The 26,045-nt window shown below is 40.1% G+C and overlaps 1 protein-coding gene across 5 annotated transcripts in view; it reads right to left on the bottom strand.

Moving 5' to 3' along the window:
- Positions 1–916: 916 nt before the first annotated feature.
- FRAS1 (Fraser extracellular matrix complex subunit 1) overlaps positions 917–26,045 on the bottom strand; it is a 474,784-nt gene continuing 449,655 nt past the window's right edge. For 3 of the 5 annotated variants that reach the window (XM_037830061.1, XM_037830063.1, XM_037830066.1), the window contains 9 exons: positions 25,589–25,803; positions 23,219–23,372; positions 21,093–21,200; positions 19,906–20,065; positions 16,809–16,925; positions 9,627–9,793; positions 7,233–7,438; positions 5,990–6,136; positions 917–4,899 (listed from right to left, as the gene is read on the bottom strand). In XM_037830061.1, the coding sequence (XP_037685989.1) occupies positions 4,306–4,899; positions 5,990–6,136; positions 7,233–7,438; positions 9,627–9,793; positions 16,809–16,925; positions 19,906–20,065; positions 21,093–21,200; positions 23,219–23,372; positions 25,589–25,803 (1,868 nt within the window). In that variant the 3' untranslated portion in view covers positions 917–4,305. Of the gene's footprint in view, positions 4,900–5,989; positions 6,137–7,232; positions 7,439–9,626; positions 9,794–16,808; positions 16,926–19,905; positions 20,066–21,092; positions 21,201–23,218; positions 23,373–24,245; positions 24,472–25,588; positions 25,804–26,045 lie in introns of those variants that run through there. The other 2 variants (XM_037830062.1, XM_037830064.1) reach the window with 2 other exon arrangements.

Here is a 26,045-nt window from a genome sequence, read left to right as displayed (position 1 = left end):
GCTTATATGGGGATAGAATCTCTATTACCCATTGTGGCCTCTCAATATTATTGAACCATATGGAACCACTGATATTTTTAATCTACACAATCATCAATTTCATGTGCTGGAACCTAATAAGATATTCCACATATATTCTCCCTCCCGCACTCCCAGCATGTTTCTTCAAAACATGAGATATTTCAAAAACGAAATGAGAACTAATTTCCTTCCACTTAGCTTCCATGATTCCTAAATTTTGTGCCCATGAAATTTAAGGCATCTGGAAGTATCTTCATAGCCAATTTCAGCAAGTCATTGATTAGTTCCAGATCTAGCTTCTCCATGGGCCTTACAGAAATGCACTCCAGGGCGTAGAGCCTGCTGTTAGCAAGGGACAATCATAGGAAACTGAGAGGAAGTGACGTTTACATCAACTCCCTGGCTCTCAGGAACTCTTGGGCTTGGTTGTGGCATCCTTTCCCATGATTTTATGAAAACATGCTTTTTCAAGTCTTGCTGAGTTGCAAATGTGCCATGAGAAGGTGCCAACAGAGCCCTGATGGCTGCTGTCACTGGCAGTTTTTTTTTTGTTTTAACCAGTCCGCAGAAGTGAAAGGCACACAAATGCCGATGCTCTGTTACATTCTGACTCTTCCATTTTTCCCTTCACAAGCCAATAAACTCATGTGTGGAGTTTGGTCATCTCCAGGGTGAGCTATGGACACTTGGGAATCTTTGCATGTACAAAAAAGGACATAGCCATCCTTACATTATATCAAGTATCCTGAGAAGTTCTGATGATAATAAATATAGTGTAAATAATCATCCTATTGTATACATGAAAATTTTAATTATTCCTCTTTATCCTAGATGTTCAACTAATTGCAAAAACACAGCTATGATGATTTAAGATTACATACTTTATTCAGCATTTTGCTCTTAGCACAGTTAACACATGCCTCAGATTAAACCCCATTAGGGGAGTTTTCTCCAAAAAGCTTTGTCTCAAATTTCAGAAGGATTTTTGCCTTTTACAACTTGTGTATGAGACAAATAATCTAAAAAGAATATAGCCCCAAACAACCAGATTGTCATTTATTAATACAAATTTATATAGTGGCATATGTTGTTGGACAAATCAGAAATTAACACACAAAGTGGTATTGGAAATACAAAAATCATTTGAGAGTCGAGAAATCAGGTTGACAGCACCACAAATGTTTTCTCAGTCTTAGCAGGTGTGTATTATTTAAGAATAACAAATACCTAGAGGACACTAAGACTGAATATCATAGACTGTGCAAAAACTTTCCAACACTATTTCCCCAACCAAATAATAGGAATCTGCAAGATTCCTCCAGGAGGCCTGGGTTGTAATAAAGGGACAGCAGGTGGAAAAAATAAAGGTAGAGACCATTCTTTCTTTTAGCCTTCAAAGCAAGCATGTAAAAGCAAATAGCAACCCTGGAGGGGTTTTTGTTCCTTCTCACCTGAAGGCATGGTATAAAAGGTTAGTAAAATACACAGGAGGCATCGATGAGCAAATAGAAAAAGCAGAGTTTTGACTGAAATATAATCCACATCAGTCTCCAAGTATCTGATCCCTAATATGAAGTATGAGACAAACGAAACGGACAATTTTGCATCAAAGGACTAAATCTTAACTCCACATCTCAAAACACTCTCTTTTTAGTGAGTGTGTGTCTCCTGGAGAAGTACTGGCATTTGATAAAGTGTAAGTAGGTGGGGGAAGGGCAGAAAGACAGGGAGGCAGGAATATTCCAAAGGCTTTCCTTTCACATGGATAGCTCACTATCACAGGTGCTCACAGGTTGCTGGCTTTGTCATTTCAGACCTTGTACGTGGAAGCTGCTGGGGCCACTCGGGTCTCAGCCTCCATTCCCTTCCACACTAGCTCCATTCTGCTACTTGTCGGCACTCTTCCTATGCATGCATCCTACTCATTGGTAATGGAAGGGGTATGGAAAGGAGGTGCTTTAGTGTATAGGCATTCCGGAACCAGGAGCAGTTATAAGCAACAGGCCAAATCAGAAGTTGCTACACAATGTTTGGTTGCCTGTCCTGCCTGGCAGAACAAGCACTGGCTCTCTCTGTTATTCTGGGGAAGATTCTCTGCCTGGCTGATGATCTCTCCAGCCACGAGACACCAAATCTGGATGTCTATGAGGCTGATGCAGACATTCTATCTGAAACTGCAGAAGCTAGTCTCAAAAAGCGTCTGACCAGTCAGGAGTTTCAGGCTTGGGGCTCAACCTTCTCTGAAAACTTTACATTCATCTCAGAAAGCTAAGTCAGACTTGCCTCTAAATGTCCTGCTCTTAATGTCGACCCAGTCTCATTTGCTGCTAATACATTATTATGACTTTTCTGTTCATTCCTCCTTAAGATCACCTCCAGATTCAGGCCACGATAAAACAGTCTTTCTTTGTTCCAATTAGAAGATCATTTCACAATCTAAGTAGAAGAGATAATTGTGTTTGCTTTTTTTCCTTATCCCCCTGCCCTTGTGATATTGTCACCATACTCTCTCACCTCCCTTTTTTAAATTTATCCCTCTATCACTCAACCACTGCACCATTTATTTGTACACAAACATTTCCAGAGTGTTCGTTATGTGCAAGATACTGCCGAAGAATCAAGGGTGCAGCTCACACAGACCCTGTTTTCGGTGAGCTTGGTGTTTGTTAGTTACCTAAAACCTTTCACAGTTCATTCTTTCTAGTTTTTTCATACCAAAGTATTTGGAGTTTGAAACCCTTTAGTACCAAAGTGTTTCTGAAAGAGCTTCAATCATTCAAATACAAATACTATATAATGTGAATGGCTGTCACTTGCTCAATGATTATGGTATGCTATGCATCCGAAGAGAATGTCTTTTACTTCTGAATAATTGATCTGTGCCTCCAATTCAAAACAACATGACATGCAAGCTTATGTTTCTGCCAATAAGACAATAACAAAAGAGAAACAAGAAAGCAAGCTGTGTACATACTACCTACAAAAGAATTAAGCTGATATTTGAAAACAATTATTTTAGAGCCAAATGTTTATGGCCTTGTCATGTGTTGATATGGTAAAATCAAGTGCCTGAGCTACCAGAAAAGAACTACCTCTCCTCACCCTCCCCCAAAAGAGAAATCCTGAAACACTGTGGAACAGTGACTCTCTCTGCTGGGTGACACACAGCGAGGAGAACCACTGGGCATCCGATATCTCTGATTTGAGCCCAACCTGGGTTTCTCCTAATTTGCTTTATTCAAATGAATCAGTTATTTTCCTGAAACATTAACAAAATAAAAAACCCACGGCTAGCAAATTTCGCAGGCTTGTCTATTACTGAACTGGGCAAAGCCTGGGGAAGCTGTAAAGTGTGGGGGATTTTTTTAAGCATCTGTGGCAACATTGAATAAAAAGGTCAGGGTGCATTGATCCTGTTTTGCAGCATCCCTCAATCAGGGAGGGCTGGCTTGACCTGTCCTCAGTTCAGCAAAAGCAGTTGGAAACGAGAAGGACATCTCCCTGGGCCTCCGTGAAGTGCAACACGAATCTGCTCTGACATGCAGGTTCCTCCTCATCATCCCAAGTCTCAGTCCCTTCCTCAGTAAGAGAGATTCCTCTATGCCTGTTGAGTGACAGGAGAGGCTCCGAGGTTTCTCAGTAGTTTGTGATTTGTGGAGCAGTGCTCGAGTCTCAAGCACTTTGAAACCCCCAGGTGAAAAAGAATCTGGAACACAAACTACAGTTAGGGGCCATCAGTAGGCCTTCAAATGGAAATAATGACACATATGTAAGTTGTGCTGATTAGCAAAATTTGTAATGGCATCTGGGTGTCAGCAATTCACACTCGGCTCTCAAAAGGCCCAGGAGAAGCCCAGTAGGAGACCTGGGGACAGGAGGAAACTGAAGGTCCTGTACCCCACTCACTCTCTCTGAGATTGGCCATTGTAGGGGTCCCCAGTTCTCTGAACTCCATTAGCTAACTTAATTGCCTAACTCCTGTTCTGAAACCTAAAATGCTTGTTTCCTAAGACCAGCCATAGAGAGGGAGCAATTTGTAGCTGCTGAGAATATTAAAGGGACCCACAGAAATAACTCTACCCTAATACTCTGGGGGCCTTAGTGGTTCTTTGTTTAATGAGGTAGCTCAGTTGTGAGTTGACGCATGTGATGTGTGTGTGCTGCCTACCACTCAAAGCTATAGTTTTCCCTTTTTTAATCTGCAAGGTTATAAAAATACCAGTATTTCTCCCCATTTTATAAAACTGATTTTAGAAAAAAAAAAATACACATGGGTGGCCTCCATTAGACTTCTGTCCCATCTTGCAAATTGTTGTGAACTCTGACTTCCAGACTCAATTTTTTGACTTTAGCGCCTTTGAACATGCAAGTGCCCTCGGTTTCCCTCAGGATGTTGACATTCCGCACAGTGCAGTACTGTCTGTTCACGTTCTTCTCCACCCTGTCTGGGTTCCTCTTGGGCATGTCCAACTTGGTATTCAGAGGGTATTCCTCCAAAACATCCTCGGTGGGCTGTTTCTTCCTCTGTTTCTGGCATTTCCTGGTGATGAAGCAAGCCACCAAAAACACCAGAAGTAGAAGCATGATAGCCGCAAGGGCACTGCCAATGGATGCCCCAGTTTGGGACAGAGAAGCAGCTACAACTGGTTCTTGCATCTCCAAATTCAGGGACTTCATATTGGTGCCATTCTTGACTTGGTCCCCTTCGTTGTCATAGATGAGGGAATCGTCAAGGGTCAGTCGGCCACTGGGGTCCACCAGGTCCCTTCGGTTGCGCCTCAGAGGAGCTGTAAGAGAGCGCTGGACCCGGGGCCCTGAGATGGTGTCAGGACCAATAATATAGATCACCTGGAGATACCACTGGTGTCCTGCTTCCACCTACAGGAGGAGGAAATCAGAGAGACAAACCCCACCTGTCATTGTCATCCACAGACCATTTCTGAAGAAAGCAAATGGAATGATAATTGTCACCATGTGCCTCGATAGGTAAGTGGTTTCAAAAAAAGCATTAGCAATAATTGCTGTCTACTGATAGAGAACTAAACCAGATATTATGGGTTCTATTTTCCTTCCAAATTTGGGTCATTCTGGTCCAATGATTTAAATTATTTCCTGGTTCCCTACCTGTGTATGGAATAACCTTAAGAATTTATCTTTCATGGTCTCTTTAGGCAGGAAAATACCGACAAAGTAATTTGTCAGACTTTATTGATAGCAGTGGACTAATATTATTAATAACCACATTTATTCCCAGAGACCCTCACTTGTTTGTTGTATTAATTAACAACTTCAGCTAAAATAGAATCATTCAACAAGTATTCACTGAACAGCTACTCTGAGAATAATATGCAGACACCTTACAAAAATTTGATAAATCTGAACGCTTCCCTGATTGTCCCGAGAAGTTATATCACCAAGAATTTTATTTCCCTCTCATCTGCCCCCACTGAAAACTTCCATGGAAATAACTTCCAAAGAGTTACAACAGTTTTGAAACCTGAGGTCATGGGTTAATATTTGGAGGCAGAAAAAATGTAATTTGATCTTGGAAGTTCAAACTTACTGCTGGGATTTGGGGTATTTTACATATCCAATACTACTTGCCATTCTAATTGCTGCATTGTAGTTATGATATTGTTAAATGTTCTCCATGTACCCGTAAAAATCAGCTAACCCAGCACAGAGCCAAAAAGACAGGCAATATAAAAGGACTTAGGAAAAACTAGGGTATGGTATGCTATTTTGATGCACAAAATGACAAGGGACTACACGAAAATTAAAGAATTTGATCACTGTTTTGGTCTACTGGGGATAGACGGTGAAAATCTGGGGTCAATGATAATCTTAATAACAACAAAAAAGACCTGCCAGCAATAATGCTATAAATGAAACTGACAGTTCATTGATGTAGTTATCTTTTTTGCAACTTTTAAAGTGCACGTGGTCCTATGCTTCTCTCCAAACTCACCTTATAGAGTGCATCTACTTTCAGAATAAATCCATCCACACCAGGCATGCTACTGACCACATGGAAATCAGGCAACTCAGAAGCAAAGTGGGCCTCAAAAGGCACATCATGGAAGTACTTATCTGTTACCTCTGGCTGACTGCGGTCCTAGAATATCAGAGAAGAGAAATACGAGATTTAGCACGGTGGTAGGTGGTGGCAGTCATTGGGAGGAGACAGGGACTGTTCACTCCTGGATTTGGTTGGATGGGGAGAGCATGTGTTGTAGAAGGCCTCTTGTTAAGCTGACCACTACCACTGGGCACCCACGGCTCTCTGAAAGGAAGGGCACTTGGGGACTTCTATGATCCCAGAAGACAAAAGAATGGTATAGCCTAGACCAACGGTTCTTAAATTTTTTGTCTCTGGAAAATTTATCCATTTAAAAATCAAGAACCCCAAAGACCTTTTGTTTACATGGTATATATATCAATATTCACTGTATTAAAATTAAAACTGAGAAATTTAAAAATACTTTTTAATTCATTTAAAAACAACAATGAAAAACACACTATATGTTAAAACAAGTAACATATTTTTAAATGAAAATACCTATATTTGCCTCCCTCCCCCATAAAACAAGGTGTTATTTTTCAAAGTTTTGCAAATCTCTGGTAAAAGAACTGGATTCTCAAAACTGCTTTTGCATTCTACAAGTTATAATATGTTATTTTGGTGGAAGTATATGAAGAAAGTCTGGCCTTACCCAGATAGGTAGTTGGGAAAGGGAGGAATATTTTAGTAGCTTTTCAGATAATTGTGGATATTCTTTTTTGATACTATACCAAGACTAGACAAATGGTAATTTTTTAAAAGAGTAATTACAATATGAAATCTTAATCCATACCAATAAACTTTTCATATTCTATACTTATGAGGCAGTGAGTATGAAAAAGGTAAATATTGTCTTAATATTATTACAAAAGTAGATTTGACCTGGGGGACTCCCTCAGAGACTTTGGGAACACTTGGGTCTCTGGACTGTACCTTTAGATACACTAGCCTAGACTTTTTTCTTCCCCGGGATGTCAACAATAGCTTGTTTTGCTAGCTACTGTGACCACTGCATTGGCAACATGTACCAGAATTTAGCTGATCAGAGAAGATACAAAAGTGGTGCTCTGTCTGCGTTAGGCAGCATCCACAGCTAAGGAAAACCTACCACCCTGGAGTGTCAGCTCTTGAACACTAACAACTAGCATACCAGCAGGAGGAATCTGTGTTTTAGGTGTTTGTTAGGTTGGATGCATCCATACTGTGGCCCTTCATTGTAGATTGTCCCCGTGGGATCAAAGAAAGGCACATAGCCATCCCTGCCGGTACAAAGGTAGACTTTCTCCAGCTGCAGTTTGTAAGCAGAATTGAGGTTTTGTTCTGGGTTCCAAAGTACTCGGCCATAAAGGACTTGACCTGAAAAGATTGAGGGGCATTACTTAGGTCAGATTTTCAGATTAAAGAAAAAAAAATGGTTAGGGGAGAGAGGATTAGTACACCACTTTAGGTCAAAAAAACTTTTCCATGTAGAGTTCTATGATTCTACGTGCCCTTAAAATACTCATTAATTCATTTATTGCTTCTTTTATTCAATAAGCTATAATTACACATTTAAGGTATGCCATGCACTCTGTTATGTGCAGGGAATACAAAGGTGAGTGACATGCAGTTGAGAGAACAGAAATAAAAGCAAAGCAATTAATAAAAAAGTCACTAATATACATATATAGAACTCATATCATCTGCCAGGTACTATACTATGTTCCTCAAATGTAATAACTCATGTGGTTCTCACAATTTCACAGATGAGGAAATTGAGGCACTGAGTAGTTAAGTGACTTGCCAAAGGCCTCAAAGCTAATAAGTGGTGAGGTTAGGATTTAAAGTCAAGATACTTTGGCTATAAAACACACTCATATCCACCACAAGAGCGGACTATTAAGTACCATTTTAGAGATGAGCAGATAACGCTAAATGAGTACAAAGTGGAGCACAGAAATCTGCTGGGGTACTAGTCAATGAGGTATGGCTGTGGGAGGAGGAACACATTTGGAAGGGGATGATAATAAGTCCAGTTCTGGATATTTTGAGGTGTCTAAAGGACACCCCCACTTGGAGCGCTTCAGTAGACATGTGGAAATGTGGAAATGAAGCTCAGGAGAGGTCCAGGGATAAGGTCAGGCTTTATGGAATGGCTGAAGAGTAGTAGGAGCTGTGAGTTCCTATAGGAAGTTCACAGCAAAGGGATGGTCAAAGCCATGGGGATGAGCAGAGATAGCACCACAATTTGAGAACAGAACAGAATCAAGCATGGAACTTGGGCCACCAACATGGAAAGGGCAGATGATAGAGATCCCTGGGCTGGAGAAAGAGAAGTAGTCAGAGGCAAGATGTTGTCAGGTGAGGCTGATGCCAAGGAAACCAAACCAAAGAAAAGTCTCAAAACCGGTGGATTTGGTATCATCAACAAGAGAGTTCATTGGTGGTCACAGGACAGAACCCAGAGAGTTCACTGTCATGGTAGGACAGAATCCAGTCTGTAGCAGATAGACAGAGGAGTGACTGTGCAGAGGGAGCATGGACACTGTGTGCTCACCACTCCCTTAGGAAGTTTGTCAGAGAAAGGAAAAGGAGAAATTGGGCTGATGTTTGAGACAGGAGTACAGTCAAGGGAGGTTTTTTTCTGTGATGGGCAAGACTTGAGTGTGTTTTCAGAATGAGAGAAAAGACTCAGATATGGGCAGAAGATTAAAAGTAACAAAAAGGCAGAAGGAGCAATTGAGAGGGTAAAGGCAGATAACTGATTAACTCATGTATTTGTTCAACAAATATTTATTGAATACCTAGGCATGTAGAGGGCATGAATTTGAAGTTTTATCACAATCTCTATTCTCATAGAAGTTACAGTCCAGTGGTGGAGATCAGCAATAAGTCAAACATATAATATGCATATTTATAAAATACTAAAAACCATGGTAAGTGCTATAAAAAATGAACAAAGTGTTATGAAGGTAAAAAAAAATGGAGGTCTATTTTATATTGTCAGGGAAAGCCTTTTTGAGGAGGTAACATTTAAGTGGAGAACTGAAGACAATAAGAAGCTAGCCTTTTGAAAATCAGGAGAATCGTGTTTGGGTTGGGGTGGGGCAGGGGCACCATTTTAAGCAAAGGGAACCTGATGGACTATACATTTACATTTGGCATCTCTTTGAGGCTGGGAGGTAGTAGGAGGGTATTGCTATCTCTCTGAGGAGTTGGGAGATAAAGCAATTTAACCAAAGTTAGACTGTGTGTCAGAATCTGGTTGAAAACTCCAGTCTTCTTACCAATCATACCAGTGCTTTCCCACGGTGCCACACTGAATATCATTATAGTGCCAGGGGCTCTGCCAAGTATGTGATCTTATTTTGAAACAACATGAAAGAAGAATATGGGTCTGTTCCTTAACTAAACCTTGGCTGCTCTAGAACTAACCCTGGGAAAATCTTCGCTGGGAAAGTTGACTGAAGCTGATGATGAGCAGAGATGCTGGTCCAAGGACTTATCTGGAAGCTTCTCAAGTCCAGGAAGAGACTTTTCTCTGTTGGCAAAGGAAGTGACTTACCTTTTGAGAAGGCTCCTTTGTAATCCATTTCGGCCAATGACATATCAGATAGGTTGGGATCCATCAGGAACATCTTCTCGTTATTGCAGAGCTGAAATTCAGTATTGAGTGAATAGACAACTGGTACGGGGCGGTTGGTCTGCTGGAATGCAATGGGTATCAGGAATCTAAATGTGGGAGAAACAAGAGCTCTTTGAGAGCAGAGTCAATGATGCATACACCATTTGAGCTGCCCTCCCTTTTCCACCGTTCTCAAGAATATAAACAGCACTTTGTTAAAGGTGCTAAATATTTACTAAATAGATATGTATGAAGGAGGGACTTTATTATGAGGCCATTATGAGGTTAATCTTCTAATTTGAACAGGAATAATCTAATTCATCTTTAGAACTCTTTGATACCCTTTCCTTTTTTTGGCCCTTTCATTCTCAGGGCCCCCAAAAGCTGCTCTTTGACTGCTCCAGGGCTCACTGCTGTGGTGCCCCAGCTAGACTTCTTCCCAGATATGCATTCTCTGAGACTTAGACTTTTTCCCACCTGCACAAAACTGATGTAACCTCTTTCTCAGTCTTCAGGACATTGCTAGATAATACTCTCTTGCCTTGGCCCTTACTCTCACCTCCCTGGCCCACATCTTTCCCCTTGGAATCTGCTCCTTCTTTCTCTGACTCTCTTTGGTCAATAAGCCTCCTCAAGGTTTGGTCGTGGCCCCCCTACTGTTCTCACTACATTTTTGCCCTTGTTGATCTTAGCCTTGTCATTGAGTGCATTTGCTTCTCTATGGTAGTGATTCCAAATTTAATTCTCTAATTCAGACTTTCCTTCTTAGCTCCAGATATGCATATTCAGCTGCCCATTGGTAGCTCTGTTTGGCTGTCTCAAAGACATCTCCAACTCAGCGTGTTCAAACTCATGCTCTTCCCTTACAAACTTGATCTTCCTTCCAGTGTTGCTGTCCCAGTGAAGGAACACAAGAGGTGCCAGATCCCTAACCGGGTCTCCCTGGGGATATGCTTATTTCCCTGTAATCTATTGTGTAAAATGAGCTAGTGTAATCTTTTAAAAACTCAGATTTGTTGAAAATCCTTCATTGGTTTCCCATGGCGCTTAGGATATGGACAAAGATTTTTGACCTGATCTATAAAACTCTGGTCCGTGTCTATTTCTCCAGCCTCATTTCCTTCTACTCTACTGTTCATTTCTGAGATCTAGCCAGCCTGGCCTTTTTAGATCTCTGAATGTGCCATGTTCTCTACTGCCTCAGGACTCATTTATGCAACAAATATTCATTGTGCACTTAATATATGATAGGCACTGTTTTAGTGATGGGAATTCACTGGTGAACAAAACAGAAAAACACATGCCCTCAGGGAAGTTACATTCTAATGGATAGTCAGTAAACAAAATAAGTTAAAAATAATATCACATGCTAGAAGTAAACAGGTGATAAGGAGAAAAATTAGGTAGAGACTTCTGTTTGAGAAGTCCAGTTGGAAATATTAGATAAGGTGGTCATGAGAAGCCTCAGTGAGAGGAAAACATTCATGCAAAGGCTTGAAGGAGGTAATGGAGTAAGGCATGTGGATATCTGGGGAAGAAGCTTTTCAGGGCAGAGGAAACTAAGAGTGTGTATTCAGTGTGTTAGAGGAATGGGCTAACAGCCAATCAGCTGGGGTGGCTGAAATGAAGTGAGTGGGGAAGATGAGATCAGAGAGGTCACTGGGGGCCACATCACATAAAGCCTTCTCGGTAACCACAAGGATTTTTGACTTTTACTCAATCTACTGGCAGGTTTTAAGAACGGGGGTATTGTCTGCTGTGTTGAGAATAGACAGGAGGGTGGAAGCAGGGTGACCTGTTGGGAGGCTATGGCAATAGTCCAGGGAAGTGATGACAGTGGTTCTGACAGGAACATTCACTAGGTAGGCAGAAAAAGAGCGGTTGGATTCTTAAGGGGGAAGCCCGCAAGCTCTGCCAACAGATTGGATGTGGGCTATAAGAAGAGTCACAGAGTAAGAGAGGAGTTAAGGAAGATTTTAAGGATTTGGGTATAAGCACCTGGAACAGGGGTTGGCAGACTTCTTCTGTAATGGGTCAGATAGTAAATATTCAACTCTGTTGTTGTAGCATGAAAGCAACCATAGGCAGTACAGAAACAAATGGGTATAGCTGCTCTCCAAAGTGAAATTTTACTTTCAAAATCAGGCAGCAAGCTCGAGTCGGCCCACAAGCCATAGCTTGCTGACTCCTGACACAGAAGGTTGGAGCTTCCATTAAGTAAGATGGGAAAACTGCAGAAGAAATATGTTTGGTAGAGGGAGATAAGGATTTCAGTTCTGGACATGTTAAGTTTGACAGGCCTGTAAGAGAGCAAAGTTGAGAGGCTGAATAGTCAATTTGATGTACAAGTCTGAATTTTAGAAGCAAGCCCAGGGCTGGAGCTGCACGTTTTAATTTTTAAAAAAATTTTGTTGTGGTAACATATATGCAACATAAAATTTCCCATTTCAATTACTCTCAAGTATACAATTCAGTGGTGCAAATTATATTCACAATGTTGTGCTAGCACCACCACCATCTAATACCAAAACTTTTCCATTGTCCCAAAGGGCATATTTGTATTTAAAGCTGTCAGACTGGTTGAGATGACCAAGCTAGTGAAAAGAAAGAAGAGACTGTTCAAGCATGAGACTTAGGGCACTCAAATTCAAAGACTTCGGAAAAGAGAAGGAGCCAGCAAAGCAACTAAGGGGAAAAGCCAGTGAGTAGGAGAACAAACTCCAGAGTATAATACCCTTGCTAAGTAAAGAAAGTGTTTCAAGGAGGAGAGATGGATCAATGGTTAAAATCTGCTGAGGAGTCAAGAAAAGGAAGACTGAGACACTACCAATGGATCTAGAAACATGGAGTTGTTGGGGACCTTGATGACAGTAGTCTGGCTGAATGGTGTGAGCAGAAGTCTGGCTGGAGTGGGTTCAAGAGATGATGGAAAGAGGTAAATTGGAAATAACAGACAACTCTTTACAAGCATTTTGAAATAAAAGAAGGGGAAAGTGGTGTGAAGGAAGGAATAGAGTCAAGAAAGGATTTTATTTTAGATGGAAAAAGTTACAGCAAGTGTTTATGCTGATTGGAGTGGTTCATAGTGAAGGAAGAATTGCTTGTGAGATGTTTTTTGGGGGCAAGAGGGTTTGGGTTCTAGTGGGCAATTGGAGAGGCTGGCTTTGGATAACAATCCAGGCTGTTCATTCATACTAACAGGTAGATATGCATAGATGCATGTGGGTGGGTAGATAGGATGGTAGTAGTAGTTTGTGTGAGTTCTCTTCTGGTTTCTTCTATGTCCTTGGTGAAACAGGATACAACATAATCAGCTGAGGTGAGGGTGAGGTAGGAAATTTGAGGGGAGAGAGAAAGAGTGAAATAATTTAGAAGACTGAGGTTGTGAATGGGTCAGGGAAGCCTGTACTTTGCTGGGAAGTCCTATGGGTCTATTTGAGGTTAGTGGCAATGAATACAAAATTTCAAGGCTTTAACCTTGCTGTACTGTACCTTCTGCCAGAAACACTCTCATCTTATGCCCACCCTTCTTTCCCTAGTTAATTCCTATTTATCCTGTAAGTCTAAATTCAAACATCATTTTCTCTAGGAAGTTTGCCCTCTTTCCCTTACCTTTCAGGCTAAGTCAGATCTCTTTATTATCAGTTCCCATTATACTTCATTCACACTTTTCTTTCATAGTCCTATCATAGAGTGGAATTTTATTTAAATGTGTGACTATCTGGTTGAAGTCTTCTTCACCTACTACAGGTTCCATAACATCATGGTCCATATCTGTTTTCTCACCATTGTATCCTTGTTGCCAGCTATGTTCCTGACACATATATTTGTTAAAGCAAGAATGAATGGGTGATAATTTCAATGCTTTACTCTTTCAATAGAGTGCACCTGACTGTTTCCTACTTTCTATTTAAGGTGACTCAGTGGATCGACTTGAGAGGGCTTGGGTGTAGGAGGAACTTGCAGCCCATATAAGGCAAGGCTGACCCTGCTTCAACAGCTCTGATATAACTGTTAGTCTCACCAACAAGTCATTTACCTGACTCAGGCAAACAGGTGTTATGTTGGTATTACCAAAAACCGCCATAGTGCTGGTACATAAGACATTCAATAACTATTTTCTAAATGGCATGAATAATGAACTCAAGATCATTATTATTTACTAGCTTATAATGTATGCCAGCCCACACAAAAAATCATAATGAGATACAATTCTTTTAGATTAAGTCTGTATTATGAGTTAGTCTTGATTATTTTGTTTTGCACATCTACTGACTGACATATCACACGGGGCCACAGAGATGACCAAAAGAAGGTTAGGTCCAGAGGGAAAGTGGTCCTGAAATGATGGGGAATCCACAAGTAAAGGCTTCCCTGGTATAAGGCAAGGATTTCCAACTCTGAAGCGCTGGACACGCTTCCCCTCTGCAGCCTCCCATACCTACACAGAACTGGGCCTGGAGGTGGCGTTGGTGTCTTCCTTTCTCTTTTTGTCATTTTCAAACCATCACTCCTCTCTCCTCTTTAAAAAACTCCGGCACCTACCCTAGAGAAACTTTTCTTATCCATGTGCATCAAGATACATATATAAGGATATTCTTTGTAACAGTAAATCTGGAGAGGTCAAATAAATCATGGCATAGTCCTACAATGAATACCTTAGCACAGCAAAAAAATAAACTGCAGCTGCATGGGTCAATAGAATAAAATGAAATGTAAGATAATATAATATGATATGATAATGATATAATAGAAAGCTGCAGAGAGAAGCCATGCAATATGACAGTATGAAACTTTTATATAAAGTTCAGAAATTTGCAAAACCAGGCAAAACAAATTTGAGGTAAAATCACAAACCAAAAGGAGGGATGAAAGTAATAAATAACAGGCTACTGATTACCATAGTGGGGAGGAGGAAGAGGGTGCAATTGGATAGGGACATAGAGGTATTGTTAATGTTCTATTTCTTGAGGTAGGTGATAGATCTGTTTATTTTATTGTTTTTTTAATACTTTATCCACTATATATGGTCTTCTGTATACCTGAAATATTTCATAATTTATAAATTTAATAAATGAATTAAAAATTCCCCAGCATATCCCATCAGATTTTATGACCTCTGTTCTTCCTTTATGCAGCCAATGACCGTTTTCCTGGTCACCTTCCCTCTTTCACCTGGTTACGATGGTGTTCTCTACCCTTATCATCAGTCTTGGTGATTTCAATTCACACGGATGAGCCCTTCAGTACCCCAGCGTCACTTCCAAAGAGGCTGTCCTCCACCCCACTGTAGCCACATACTCTCTTCATGGTCATACTGTGTGCCATCTCCAAAAACCTCATTTTCAAACACTTCACTCTCTAACCACCACCTCCTACCTTTCCAGCTCACCTCTCCTTTTACTCTAACTTACCAATTCTTCTTTTCTCAGGACCCCCCCTGAACACTTTAACAATGATGCAGAGGAACTGGAATACCCACACACCGATACTGACAACGTATACATGTAGCTACATATATACACTTTGGAAAAGAGTTTGAGAGTTTCTTAAAAAGTTAAACAGATACCTAACATATGGCCCAGCCATTCCACTCCTAGGTATTTACAAAATAAAATTAAAAAAAAAAATCTGTTCATCAAATGACTTGCACATATATGCTCATAGCAGTTTTATTTAGCAAGCCCAAACCTGGAAATAACACAAATGTTCAACTACAGAAAACATGAAAAATAAACTGTAGTGTATCCACAGCATGGAATACCACCAGCAGTAACAGGAGCAAACTACTGATACACACAACAACATGGACGAATCTGAGAATAATCACGCTGAAGAAGCCAGACAAATAGGCTGCATACTATGAAGAAGCCAGACAAATAGGCTGCATACTATTTGATGACATTTATATAAAATTCTAGAAAATGCAAACTAATCTATAGTGACAGTGGGTACCTGGGTAGGGTAGGGTCAGCTGGGGTGGGAGGGAGAGATTGCAAGGGGGAACTAGAAAACTTTTGGAGGTAATGGTCTATGCTCACTATCCTGATTCAGTGATGTTTCATGAGTGTGTATACATATGTCAAAATTTATCAAATTGTATGAATTAAATATGTGCATTTATTTTACATCAGTTATACCTCAATTAAAAAAAACTCAATTGGGCCCTCAGCAAGCAATGCCTGATCTATTACTATCTGTATATTTCTAGTACACTGATTTTTCCACTCGCTGAGATGACTCTCGCTTCCTCCTCTCCTCAAACCTCAACATTACTCACTTCTAGCTAGTCTTAGCTTCTCATTTAACAGAGAGAATAGATTAAATTGATGTCTGCTTTGTCATCCTTACCCTCCAGATCTACTAATTCAACCTTTGTCTGTATCCATAAACTCTGCCTTCCTTCCTCTTTCAGTGGATAAACTCCCTTTGCTTCTAGCTAGGGCCAACCATTCCATTCATTACTGGATCCACTCCCCCTCCCTATGCAAGGACTTTACTTGGGAAATTGTCCCTTTCTTTCCTACATCATCAAGTTTCCCCCTCTACTGGATTATTTCCACCATCATACAAACATCTTGAAATATTTTCTACCCTAAAAAAAAATTCCTCCTTTGACGCCATCCACCCAATCTGCTTCCAGCTACTTTCCTGCTTCTCTATCATCCTTTATAGTGAAATTCCATAAGCACTGTTTATCCCATATGTGTCCACTTTCTCACCATTCTCTCTTGAACATATTCCAGTCAGCTTTTTACCCCAACCAGTCCAATGAAACTGCCCTTTGTCAAGATCATCAATGATCTCTGTATCACCAAATCCAATGGCTAACTCTCAGTTTCTTCATAGAAAAATCACATTTTCACATTGTCTTCTCTTCATGTTAACGTCAGATCTTGCCTTCAGCATCTTCTCTCAGAAGTGCTTAGCTCCTAGAGAGGTAGCACTAAAATACAAACTGCCTGAGGGCAGAGGTATTTTTTAATTCTCTGCTGTAATCTCACGGTATAATCTCAATGCCTAAACCATAGAAAAGCACATAAGAGCGTAATAAATACTGGTTGAATGAATAAGCATATGACAAAAAGGCTGAGGTGCAAACAGGTTGATGTATTTCCCTACCTTTCTGGGGCATGCGCAGTACAGGCCAAAGGCTTCTCTCCTGCATCAACCCATGGCTGTGTGGGCTGCACTGTGCAGGGGATCAGGTAGATTGTGTACTCCCCTGAGTAGTCCTTCCTGAAAGCATGCAGAGCAGGAGTCATAAAGAAGAACTGATAGATAATTTACTTACCTACTGTGGTAGGTTGAATTATGCACCTCCAACAAACGTGTATTCTTAATCCATGTCCCTATGGGCGTGAAGCCATTTGTCACTAGGACCTTTGGAAGATGTTTTTAGTTAAAGTGTGACCCAACTCAATGAGGGTGGTCTTAATCTTGATTATTGGAGGCCTTACGAAGAGGATTCTGACGTAACAGAAGCCAGAAAGGAGAGGACATCACCATGTTATGAAAAAGCCAAGGAACCCCAAGGATTTCTGGCAAGCCATCACTAGAATGCCACAAAACTCAAGAGGAAGTAAGCCTTCCAGCCTTCAAAACTGTGAGCCAATAAATTCCTGTTGTTTAAACCAGATCATCATGTGATATTTGTCATAGTAGCCTGGCAAACTAAGACACTTAGAACACACTGACTTCACCAAACAGTTTTGGATGGGATTGTGTTTGGCATCCAAGAATTTTATAAGTCCATGAACAATTTTCAGGAATTCATCTCTGATTATTCTAATTGTCATAGTATTATCCAGATGTTAAATAGAGCTGCTTTTATTTATTTAAGTCCTTTGCATGAGAAAAGCTGAGAAAGGCACACTGTTTATTAAAAATCAGAAAGACTCAGTTGAAGACAAAACTGACCACTTCCTTTAGACTTCCATTAAATGTCCTGACAATTTATCTTCAGAGTTTCTTGTTAACTGACACCCTGTCCAATGCATTCTCAAATGCAAAAGCTCTTATTTATTAGGAAGTGCCTATGTCAGCTGCTGCTCTGATAGATGAGGTGGCAAATGCCTCATGATTACACGATACCATTCCAGAGCATAATGGAAGCAGTTTCCAGCAGGTTACCCTTCAGTTTTGAAGTTCCTTCCCCAAATTGCACATCCTTGTCCCTTTACAAAGTTATAGAACAGTATCACTTTTCATAGGAGAATATTAATTGGGATTTTTCCTGTTTATGATGGGGCACAGGATTGTCTAGGTTGTAACACTGTGGGCATGGAACCTTCATACCCTTTTCCCACACTTGTCATTGGGTAGCAGCTCCAGCCCTGGCAGGTTGCCTAGAAAGCAGCCAGACATCCAGACACTTCAGAGAGTTCTTCAAGGGCCTTGGGAGGATGCCATTCATTGAATGAAGAGCACAGGGCTGTGAATCTTAATTATAACTGTTGTGAGTGATCTGGAAACAGTGCTCATATATACTGTGTTGACCATTTTATTTATCTGTTTATTAGTAAAATGATAGCAAAGATCAGTCAAAACACACAGTCAAATGACTTTTATGACATCTCCTGGGTTAAGTGGCATGCACATATAGTCTAGTCCTTGCTTTGCCTCAGCCATAGTTACATGATTTTAGACAAATTGTGCCACTTTTGGGGCCTGAGTTTCTAAACTCCATCCTGTTCTGAAAGTCCAGATGTCTGAAGTTTTGCTATATAATCCTCATCTTCCTCCAAAGCTCTGAATCACCAGGAAACGAGACCTTGTGTGCGATACTTGAGTTACATGTTTTTCTTCACTTTGTCACTCATCTATGCATTTTATCTCTTTAGCTCCATGGTCAGCTCCTAGAATTCATTTATTCAGGACCTACCATGTGCTAAAATTTGCAGTGCTGTGGATTCAGGATGAATCTGACATGCCCTCTCCCCTGGGAAGCTCACAATCTAGTGGCAAATGGAACCAGCAAATAGACCATTATTATATGATGAGATGTTATAGTAGAAGCTAGAACAAAGTGGGAAATAGGTGGAGGGAGCTTCTAGCACTATATAGGGAGCCAAGGAAGACGTCACAGAGGGGGACAGTATTTGAGCTGGGTCTCAGAGGAGTTACAGTTTACCAGGAGGAAAAGCAGAGGGAATTGCAAAGGCCTGGATGTGCAGGTGGGCTGGTGTGTTCAGGCATTGGTGAGAAACCTGATGTTTAGAAGTCTGGGTTTGAGATGAGGCTGGAGCAGAGGGGTGGACCTTGTACGCAACATAAAGCATTTGGACTTCATCTATAGGTGATGAGATTGGCAATGGATTTAAAAGAGGACAGTTTCTCTGCTTATAAACTGGGACAAAGTACATAAATAATCTATGAGGTTCTATGAAGCACAGCCCTTGAAGAGTATAATGTATCGATTTGAAAGATCACAAATTTACAAATAATGGTATCTTTTTGAAAATGATTCTTAAAACACTATGCACACACAGTGAAGAAATTTAACAAAATGTCATTTTCAAAGTCTTGATTCTGCCACTTCTTAAGAGCTGAAACAAGATTTTCTTGTTAAATATAGATCATAATTTCATGATCTATAAAATGAGGATAATAATACTCAATGACAGACTCCTGGTTGCCTCCATTCCTTTTCATGGTAAAAGTTTTAGTTGTGTTTTTCCCATTCTTTCCTTTTGCAAATGGAGTACTTTTTTGCATTCATACAAGTCCTATTCTATCTCTATATTGGGTGTGGGAGAGGAATAAATCTTATCATTTATTTTATAGGACAATGTACCATCGGGGTGGTATCTGACCCTAATGACCAGCGATCCTTGATTTTGCACTAGTTGGGGTAACTGGAATTTGATTTTTTTATTATGATAAGGTTTTAGCTAGCCACATCAAATTTCCCAGCTTCCCTCACAGGTAAATGTGATCATGTGACTAAATTGCAGTCAATATGATACGCGTCAAATGGGTATATGCCCTCTTTGGTCTTACCCTTGGAATTGGGCAAGCACTTTTTAGTCTACACATTAGAAGTTGAACAGAGCTAGATGTGTTTCTTTCTCTATTTGTAAGAGGGTTGTTTCTATCCTATTTTGCCCTTAGAACCCTCTTTATAAACAGAGGACCAAATTTTGAGGGGTATCCCAGTTTTGCAAGATCCTGAAAGCATTTCAGATCTACCCCTAGAAACCATCACCCCTGTATTCACCTGTTATAAGAGCTAGTGGCTCTCCAGAGTTGATAGGGAGAATCAAAAGTCTGAGCACTCCATAGAAGCTGCAGATCAAATTCAATTCCTCCTAGGTGTTCTGGAGTCATTATGAAAGACTTCACATCTGGGAGAGTGTGGTGCTCCATCACAAACTGTCCTGTTTCAAGGGGAAACACACACACTTATTTGTGAGTCTCATCATACTTGTGGTGAAGCCCCATGAAAGCTCAAGAACTGAGTCAACGCTCTTCTGTCAAACAACTGAGCTTACACTCTTTCACCCTTAGAATTTATTCCACATTGGTTGAAACACCATGGCTTCTCACCCCAGCCCATCCTCCTATTTGTTATGGTCATTATGGTCATATATGTATGTAAGCAACATGAGTGTACCTTGTGAAAATAGTTCTAAATAGCATATTCACAATAAGCGTGGTCTTTAAGTGGTAGTGAACATTGAATACACTTAGCTTTAATTCTAATCAACACATTTCTTGGAGGCAGAAAGGTTTCAGTAGTTTATGAATAGAAATATCAATGTTGGACAAAAATCATATTTAGGGTCACACAAGTACTTAATGGAAGGGAACAACTGTTAACATCATTAAAAAGGTAAAAGCCAGCAAGACACTTCCACACTTTTAAACAGCACTGATATATCATCATGAATAGATCAAAGCAGAGGGATTACTCTAGTTTCAAAGAGATGAAAGAGATCTAACAACCAAACACAATGTATGCACCATGATTAGATACTAGTTCCTTTTATATAAACACATACAAGATAAATACAAATAATTTAAAAACAAAGGAAAAGACATTTGTGGGACAATAGAGGAAGTATGAAATAGGGACTGGATGTTACTGAATCAATTTCTTGGATGTGTTAAATATCTTGGATGTGATAATGGTATTGTAATTATGTAAGAAAATGTTCTTGTTTTTAGGAGATACCTACTTACATATTTAGAGGTAAAATTATGTGAAGTCTGCAAGCTGCTTTTAACTGGTATGGCAAAAAAAAAGTGCATGCATGTGTTTGTGTATAGACAAGTATAGATAAATGTTAACATTCATTGAATCTAGATAGAGGGTCCGTGTTTTTCTTTGTTCTATTCTTTGAACTTTTCTGTAAATTTAAAATTTTTCATAATAAAAACTGGGAGAAAAACTACTGATTTTACCTCTGAATTTGGCATGGGTCTTGAATTCAATGACAAGACGGCCATCCTCTCGAATATAGATTCTTATTATCTGAAGCCTTGCAGAGAGCACACTGTCTGTCTGGATTCCTGGGCAGGCACCATACACAACACATCCAAGTTAGGACATGGAGAAGACTTCTCAAACAGGGGTCTACATGTAAGTTATCCCAGTGACACCTCTAACTAGAGCTGTACACTTAATTTCAATGTAACTTAATAAAAACATATTCACATAAACATATAGTCTAGTTAGAGACATTTGCCAACAACATTGCATTGCGGTTCATTCTACATGGCCCTTCTTTTTTTTTTTTTATAGCTCCAATCTCCTTCACATGATCTCTTCAAATCTCTATATGCCACTTAGCTCAAAGGCAGGGTCCCAGCCCATAACTCAGAAAAAAATGGATCGTAAAACTTCTTTCTATCAACTTTACACTAGGATGCAATTACAGCACATATGCTTCGTTACCGTTTTGTCTTTTCTTCACCAGTGGTACCTTTCAAGACTTAACAGAGCCATAAACAAAGCCCTCGTGGTTACATTTAGTACCCATACTAGTGGAGAATTAAAGGGAAGCTTGTAGAAGGCTGGCTCTATATGGCATAATATGGGTAAGACATGGCTTTTGTTGGTGTGTTTATTATTCTATGGGTTTTTGTTCTGTTTTTTTATTAGAGAAGTTGGTTTACAGAACAATCATGCAGAAAATATAGGATTTCCACATACCACCTTATTATTAACACCCTGCATTGATGTGGCATATTTGTTACAATTGAGGAATACACGATTTCATAATTGTACTATTAACTACAGTCCATGTTTAACTTAAAGTTCACTGTTTGTGTTGTGGCAGTTCTGGGATTTTTTTAAAAAATTTTATCTAGTACCATCAATACAACTTACATTACCCCTTTAACCACATTAAATATATAATTCATTGCTGAAGCTGTGGCTTTAATAAGGATAATTGCAGTCATAATCCCCAATGAGTTCAGAATGATGGGAAACTAAAGAGTAACCAGGGAAGGGTAACAAAGTTAGAAAAAAAAAGCTCAAGAATTATAAGACCCAGAAGTGGGAAGCCTTCTGAAGTTATTTTCCTATGGGAAATATAAAGCAAATAAATGATTTGAACTTAAGCCATTTAACAGAAAAATTTACTGTATGTTCCATTACCAGAAGTGAGGCCATATCTAAAGAAAACTCCTGTAGCCTTTAAATATCTCCACCTCAGAGAAACTGAATCACCTTTAGGGAGGGAGAGAGGGAAAGCAGGAAAAGTAAAAAAAGGGAAATAGGTTTGGGGCATGTTTGGAGTATAGGGACTGAAAATGGACACACACACAAAAAACAGAAAATCAAAAACAACCCAGGCCCATTGGAATGGAGTAGAGAATCAGGGGTTTTAGGGGACATTATGTGGAAGCAGTGGAAGTCTGTGGGGTAGGGGGAGATTACTGAGTGGGAAATCAGATTTGAGAGATCCCAGGGTGAGGAGCTGCCACAGACCCAGCCCCTTGCGGGGCTCTCCCCTCAATGAGGGCTAGTAATAGGGAGGAACTTGAAGTGAAGGTCATTTTTTAAATTCAGTATTGCAGTCCTTGAAGCCCTGAGGGTTAAAATCCCTACTTTTGAAATCCCAAACTTTATTACAAATGATAAAGTGGGCCAGGTTGCTTGATATCATTTATCCATTTTCATGCATCTGATTTGAAGACCTATTTGCTTCTTAAAACCTGACTCACACAATTTTAACTAGCAGAAAATGAACATGATTATATTACAAAAGAACACTCTTCTAAATCCCTACTGGGCATTAAAGGACCTATCTGTCACTTGCCACCATCTACTCTGAGACTCTAGCTTTCTGGGCTGATTCCTCCATCTCCAAGGGCCTCCAGCACAGGTATGTTGGATAGCGTTCATTTTCAGAAACCGCAGATCTATGCACTCTTCCGACTCGAGGCAGCCCTCCTTTGACTGTGTATATGATGATGAAGGCAGCAACTGTTAAGATCACTCTGTTTTTTTTTTTTTTTTTCCTTTTTCCTTTTAATCTTGCTTGAGTTTAAGGCAGGAATAGTGGAGTCAATGGGTATACCTGTTCTCCAGAGAACGGTGTCATAGAAGAAGGAAAACTCCATCTCAGTGTGGTGCTCCAAGGAGGCCCAGCCCCTGGGGGCTGTCACGTAGATGTAGGACACGTAGAGAGGCACGTGCACTGTCAGGAACGACTGGGCAGAGTCCCTCACCTGCTAAGCAAACAATGTGCACACAGGGAGGGTTATTTCTCATCTGAGATGGGAAGGCATATGAGCATCACATTTTGGTTCAATTTTCACTCACTCATTTAGTTACTCATTCATTCAATAATTGTTAATCAAGTGCCTATGATTGTGCTAGACACTATACTAGGAACTGGGGCTTCAGCAGTGGGTAAAAAACAAAACAAAATGAAAAAACCACTGCCCTTCTGGAACCTACAGTCTAATATGGAAGACACACCCAGTTTAAAAATTAAGCAAGGGGATGGAAAGTGACCAGGATGCTTCTTGAGAAACCGTGATCTGGGAGGCTTTTCTGAGGAGATGACATGAACAAAAACACTTCTGAAGAGTGAGGATGAGCAGTTAAGTTTGGCTTTGCCTCCACTGTTCAATTGCTAGAAGCCTTTGTTGAAAATTTCTTATTTTGCCACGAAATCCTCCCGCTTTTAAGTAGCCATTTTCTTGATTTGGAGCTAGCCCTGTTACTGCAATCCTTTGACTGTTCCATGGAGCTTTGAGAAAGTTCTTGCTGGTTGTTCAAAGCTTCTGTGAGGGGACAACATCCTGACACGACTCATGCAGCCATTTGGATGGGGATGGGGACTCAAGATTCCTTTTTTTTTTTCCTTTATTAGAGAAGTTGTGGGTTTATCAAGATTCCTTTTTGAAATGGGCTATGCTGTTCTCTTTAGAAAATTTCCAAGATTTTGTCTGAACCTCATACCATGTTCTCCCCCTTTAATCCACAGATTTTGCTAAATATACTTGTTTGAGTCTCACAATTGTTGATACTAGAGTCTCAATAAATTCTCTAGTCCACTGGCAAAATTATTTTTCCTCCTCTGTGTCTGTTTATTTTCCTTTAACCCTCATGATATTACTTACTAATCCTTAAAAAAATAACAAATACCACACACCTAACTTGTGTCAGACTTTTCCATATGTTAATTTGGGATTATTAGTCACAATTTGAGATGAGGTTCAGAGAGGTGATGTCTCATCCGATCCTGCTGATATTTGATAAAGATTTCAACTGAGGCTTGGATGTAAGTTCCATACTTCTTCTACCATACAGTAGCTGCTTCAACTATTTTTAAAGAAACAGACAACAATGAAGTACTTCTGTGTGTATATTATTTCTGATATTGCATTAAGAAGTGGTAAATATATAATAAAAATAAGGAATACCTGTCCTTGATATTTTACAACATTCTGAACAAAAATATCCAAAAATGTAATTGAAGCAAAATCACAGAGAATACTGATTTTTGAGGGCACAGGGAAGGAACAAATCACTTTCAAAAATGATGGTAAGTTATGCAAAGACAGAAACAAGCCCTAAGAATACTTTACAAGTCTATTCAGTAGAGGGCAGTAGTGTATACAAAATGAGAGGTATACCAAAGAAAACAAAACAAGTTTAATCAAAGATTTTTTTTGCAAATGATTATTCTAAGACCCTCTACAACTTTCCTCCATCAGCATGTTTAAACCTGGTTTGAAATGAAGAACAAATCTCAAACTAATTTTTTGCTCATTGAGACTGCTCAAAATTGGGTAGAATGTGCTCTAGAATTCATTTTCCCATGAGGATGGATTAGCCTAAGCTCGCTGGCCCTTAGATGTAGCTGCCCTTTTATGACTTTGGCTTCTTTCTATAAAATTTCCTATTATCACTTATGTTTAATGATCATAAAAAAGTGTCTATTTTTGCAAAGGTTGGAAGTTTCAAAAATCAAAATATTTTAAACAATTCTCTCTCCCTAATGCTTAGGATGACTGTGCTCCTCTCGTCTTCTGGAGGACCAATTCATTCCCCTAGCTTGGAAGAGAATCTATCTTCATAGGAAGAACCCTACCATCAAATGTACATCTTCTTTTTGGCTTTCCAAAATAAACCCAGAGGAAAAAATTATATATACCCAGAGAAGTAAATATTAGGACTTTTATAAAAATGACTGTGCCACACTGTAATCATTTCCCACATTAACTTGATTTAGAGAACTTTTGGGGCTCTCTGGCCATGATGCTGCCAAGGTTTCACTTGAGCTACTTATAAAGAAGACTCTCTTAGCAGGTTGGTCCAGTATGGGGGCCACTGGATGCAAAGTGTTAACTAAATGCTTCAGAAACTAACAAGCAAACAAGGTTGAGCACAGCACCTCAGTGCATGCAGCCTTTGGACAAGCCCTTGGAGCACCCACCTGGAAGTCAGCAGTTACAGACCCTCCGCAGACATCAATTAATTCCGTCATGTCATAATATGCATCAAAGGTCCAGACGCAGCTCTTCAGGTTCAGGTGTTTGTAGAGCTGGATTGTCTTTGGCTCCCGTACACTGGGGTCGAACTGGAAGGGGCGATCATAGCCAGGACCCAGGGCGGTGCTGTCATAGAACATGTCGTCCAGGAATCCGGCCTCTGGGGGAGGGAAGGCACAAGGAATGGTTAACAGCCTGCTGACTTGCCCCTCACCAAGAAGCTGGGTTGGGAAGGGATGTATCTTTTGACAGTGAGAGAGCTTTCCCTCCATCCGGACTCTTATTAATAGAGCAATTCAGGGCTCCCAAGGCACTGTGAAAATGTGAGCTTGTTAACTGCCTGTTGCCACGTGTTAAATGGAGAGTGACTGGGTTGATAGGCTCCTCTAGAAGGCTGCAGGA

The sequence above is a fragment of the Choloepus didactylus genome, chromosome 3 (genome assembly GCF_015220235.1).
Source record: "Choloepus didactylus isolate mChoDid1 chromosome 3, mChoDid1.pri, whole genome shotgun sequence".
Lineage (NCBI taxonomy): Eukaryota > Metazoa > Chordata > Mammalia > Pilosa > Megalonychidae > Choloepus > Choloepus didactylus.
Note: the sequence above shows the minus strand (reverse complement) of the source record. Positions and strands in the feature narration are given on the sequence as shown.